Source organism: Microtus ochrogaster, chromosome 21, assembly GCF_000317375.1.
Source record: "Microtus ochrogaster isolate Prairie Vole_2 chromosome 21, MicOch1.0, whole genome shotgun sequence".
NCBI classification, from domain to species: Eukaryota; Metazoa; Chordata; class Mammalia; order Rodentia; family Cricetidae; genus Microtus; species Microtus ochrogaster.
Window position 1 is genome coordinate 4,124,899 of NC_022022.1, and position 3,956 is coordinate 4,128,854.

The 3,956-nt window shown below is 41.5% G+C and overlaps 1 protein-coding gene across 2 annotated transcripts in view; it reads left to right on the forward strand.

Annotated features, from left to right (window-relative positions):
• The window catches only part of Snx27 (sorting nexin family member 27), a 93,129-nt gene that overhangs the window by 74,076 nt on the left and 15,097 nt on the right, over nt 1-3,956 (forward strand). For both annotated transcript variants that reach the window (XM_005357014.3, XM_005357015.3), the window contains exons 6-7: nt 1,788-1,866; nt 2,858-3,021. In XM_005357014.3, coding sequence (XP_005357071.1) covers nt 1,788-1,866; nt 2,858-3,021 — 243 coding nt within the window. The remainder of the gene's footprint in view (nt 1-1,787; nt 1,867-2,857; nt 3,022-3,956) is intronic.

Consider the following 3,956-nt stretch of genomic DNA (forward strand, 5'->3'; position numbering starts at 1 on the left):
GTCTGACCTCACTTCCTCTTCCGCCCAGCATTCTGCTCTGTTCACTCCTCCCCCTACGTTCTAACCTATCAGGGCAAGCAGCTTCTTTATTTAATTAACCAATGGCCTTCCTCCATCAGATCTCTGTGAGTTTGAGACCAGCCTGGTCTACAGAGCTAATTCCAGGACAGGCTCCAAAAACCACAGAGCAACCCTGTCTCAAAAAACCAAAAAAAAAAAAAAAAAACCCCCACACACACACAAAAAAAACCTGATTTTGTTACTACTGTTTGCTGCTGTGTGCTTTTTTTGTGTTATATATATATGTAATTTCACTGTGATTTATTTGCACATGAAATCTTTCAGCTTCTCATTTGTCATGTTAGGCTCTTAGTTTTCAGAGAGGATTGGTTCTTGTGAATATGCTGCTTGTTTACGTTTTCTGACTTTCATGGATATTGGGGACTGTAATTCTTAGGAAAGAGGTGTCCCAAGTTTATAACATAGATCATCTGAAAAATAGAAATAATTTGTGAATTTTGAATAGAATTGACAATGTTTTAAGCCCAAGAATTAAGCACAGAAATACACATATATAGATCCAAATACTTAGGAGACTGAGGCAGGAGAATCCCTTGAATCTAGGAGTTCAAGGCCATTGTAGATCCTATCTCCAAAACAAACAAGTAAGAGTCAGAGGTTGGCAGATCAGGAGAGATGGCCTAGCAGCCAGCACTTGCTGCTCATCCAGAGGGCCCAGGTTTGGTTCTCATCATCCACATGGCTGCTGATAACCGCCTATCACTACATTCGTTGTGGATCTACATCTTCTGGCTTCCATGGGCACCAGTCACACAGATACATATGCAGGCAAAACACTCATACGCATAAAATAAAATAAAAAGAATTAATCAAAGGCTGAGATCTTGTGTATAGTAAAGTAAGCTGAGTCTGTGAACCTGGGTATCAGGTGTGGTGAGATGACTCAGGGGGTAAGTCTTTTTCCTCTCAGCCTGACAGCCTGAGTCTGAGTCTGACCTCCACATGGCTCCTCTCCTCCATCCCCATACACAGACACACACACACACACACACACACACACACAAACAGTAAATATTTTAAATATTTTTTTAAAAATTGCTTTCATTTTATGATCTGTCTTATCAAGTATACTTTTTTTGGTTTTGTTTTTGTGTTTTGGAGACAGGGTTTCTCTGTAGCTTTGGAGCCTATCCTGGAACTAGCTGGCCTTGAACTCAAAGAGATCCTGCCTCTGCCTCCCAAGTGCTGGGATTAGAGGCGTGCGCCATCACTGCCCAGCAAGTATACTTTTTTTTTTGGTACTGGGAGTGGGGTAAGTATACTCTTTTTTTTTTTTTTTAAGTGATATAAAACACCTGTGTTGGGACTTAAGAGATAACTCAGTTCTAAGCTATCCATTGTCTTTTCTGGTTTCTGTGGGCATCCTAATATATGTGGCATTCATTCACACAGACACACATACATACACATTAGTAAAAAGAAGTTCAAAAAATATCTTTGTGCGATTAATTCATATTTGAAAAAGGAACTTTGGCACCACGGACAAAATATTGTCAGCTTGTGTTGGGAGATGTTCACAGAGGACAGCTATATTTGGGTTCACGTGTATGTATCCATGAGCAGCTTAAGGAGAGCTGTGGGCCTTGTAGTTTTTATGAAGCCAGGATGCAGAGTGTTTCCCTTTCCCCTTCTCATGCTTATACCTGCCCCATAGCATTATCTGAACTTACTTTTTCTGAAACAACTCTCTCATGTTTAAACTTCAGGCTATTGCAGCAAAGGTTGGCATGGACAGTACAACAGTGAATTACTTTGCCTTATTTGAAGTGATCAATCATTCCTTTGGTAAGTGCTAATGGCTGTTACTATATTTTGTTTGGGGGTATTTTATTGTAATACTCGTGGACAGAAACTGCTTTGCCAAAGAAGAGCTTTAGGACTCATAGCTTGCCTTCAGCAAGCAGACTCGGCAGATCTTGTAAAGGATTTCTGATCACTGTCCATCCAGCATCTTCTTTTGTCAGTAGACAGCAACTTTGATTCCAAGGGAGCAGCCATCTTATTATTATTTTTCTTACTAACTCTCAGTGGCCTAATACACAGATATAAAGAATTGGTAAGATATCAGTATGCTTAGATTCTAATTTTATCCTTTCTAAGCTTTAGCCTCACTCTCTATAAAGGAGAAATACAGCAAGAACCGTCTTTTGCAGAGAGCCAAGAAAGGACTTAGCAAGCAAGTATAGGGGTTAGGAGTAAACTGAGGGTGGTGGAACACGCCACCGTGGTCCCACCCGGGGTGGGGGGAGCCAGGCTCTTCGGATGCTACTCAGAGGATGGCTAGACTGTGTAAATGCCTTGGGGCTTGGGAGTGGATGAGAAAGAAGTACTTTTCCGTTCTGCATAAATAAATGCAGTACATTGAGAATGGCCATTGGAGAGAATCCAGATGCCCAATAACTAGGTAGGAGGAGAAGCTGCTCTGAAGATGTTTGGTGGACTTAGCATATCCACTTTGATGTTTGTAACTGAGCAGTTCATAGATCAAGCATTTTAACTGAATTTGGAGTTGGCGTCCATTGCAATCATGTTAGCTGGAAGACTTGTCATTCAAGCAATAGGTTTCAGTCATTTGCTTCACTGGCCAGAGTCTTAGTTAGGAAGGATAGATTTGGCTGGATATGCAGTTATATGTTCCTGAGGTAGAGTTTCTTGATGAGTTTGAGCTGATGCTGAAAATAATGGCAGCTACTATGTTAGTCTGCCTTGTATATCTCTACTTGGGAAGCTCCTAAATATCTCTCTACTTGAGCTTGCTTTATTTTGTCTTCTTCAGTACGTAAGCTGGCACCTAATGAATTTCCTCATAAACTCTACGTCCAGAATTACACGTCAGCGGTGCCCGGCACCTGCCTGACTGTCCGCAAGTGGCTCTTTACCACAGAGGAAGAGGTCCTCTTAAATGACAATGACCTTGCTGTTACATACTTCTTTCATCAGGTGGGTAAATATGGCTTCCTCCTTTGTCGATAGCTGGTAATTTGACAATTCAGCGTGAATCCTTGAGTCTGACTAACATTTAAAATACAGTGTATCCTGTTTCATAGGAGATAAAGGCTAGAGCTGTGCCAGATTGTTTAAAAAGTTCACAGTTTTTAATCAATAAAATGAGTTCAGGGTTTTTAAAGCAGTATTATATATGCTGTGTGTCTGGGAAAAGCAAAATATCTGGGTTTTTATTTCTTCTGTATTCTCACATAGTCAGCACAAAAGACTTCTGTGATGTTAGATTTCTCCCCACCAGCAAGTGTGTGATTCTTCAGTGGATACCACCCTAGGCATCATTAAGTCTAATTTAGTTCTGATACTGTCTTCCTGAAAATATCAAATCTAAAGTCCTCAAACAGCCCCCATTTTAGACCTCGTTACAAGCGCTCTGAAACTACTCAACCCCTGGCTACAAATTGAGGTTTCCATGACCCCTCCCCCACCACACACACTGCTTCTGCTTTGAACAATTTGCTTAAACTGCTCCGAGACCTCAAATAACTTAGTATTTACCACTGTATTACAGAGGATATTTTAAAGAACATAAGGCTGGGTGGTGGTGGCGCACACCTTTAATCCCAACACTTGCGAGGCAGAGGCAGGCAGATCTCTGTGAGTTCGAGGCCAGCCTGGTCTACAGAGCTAGTTCCAGGACAGACTCCAAAGCTACAGAGAAACCCTGTTTTGAAAAAACAAACAAACCCTAAAATGGTCTAGAGCATAGGAACTTCCATCTTGGGAGAGCTGGAAGTACACTGCCCTCCTGGCAGATAGATGAATTCTCATGTTCCCTGTCCTGCAAACTGGTCATGTTAAGTAATCCAGAGCTCCATCTTTTGGGTCTGTGTGTGTGTGTGTGTGTGTGTGTGTGTGTGTGTGTGTGTGTG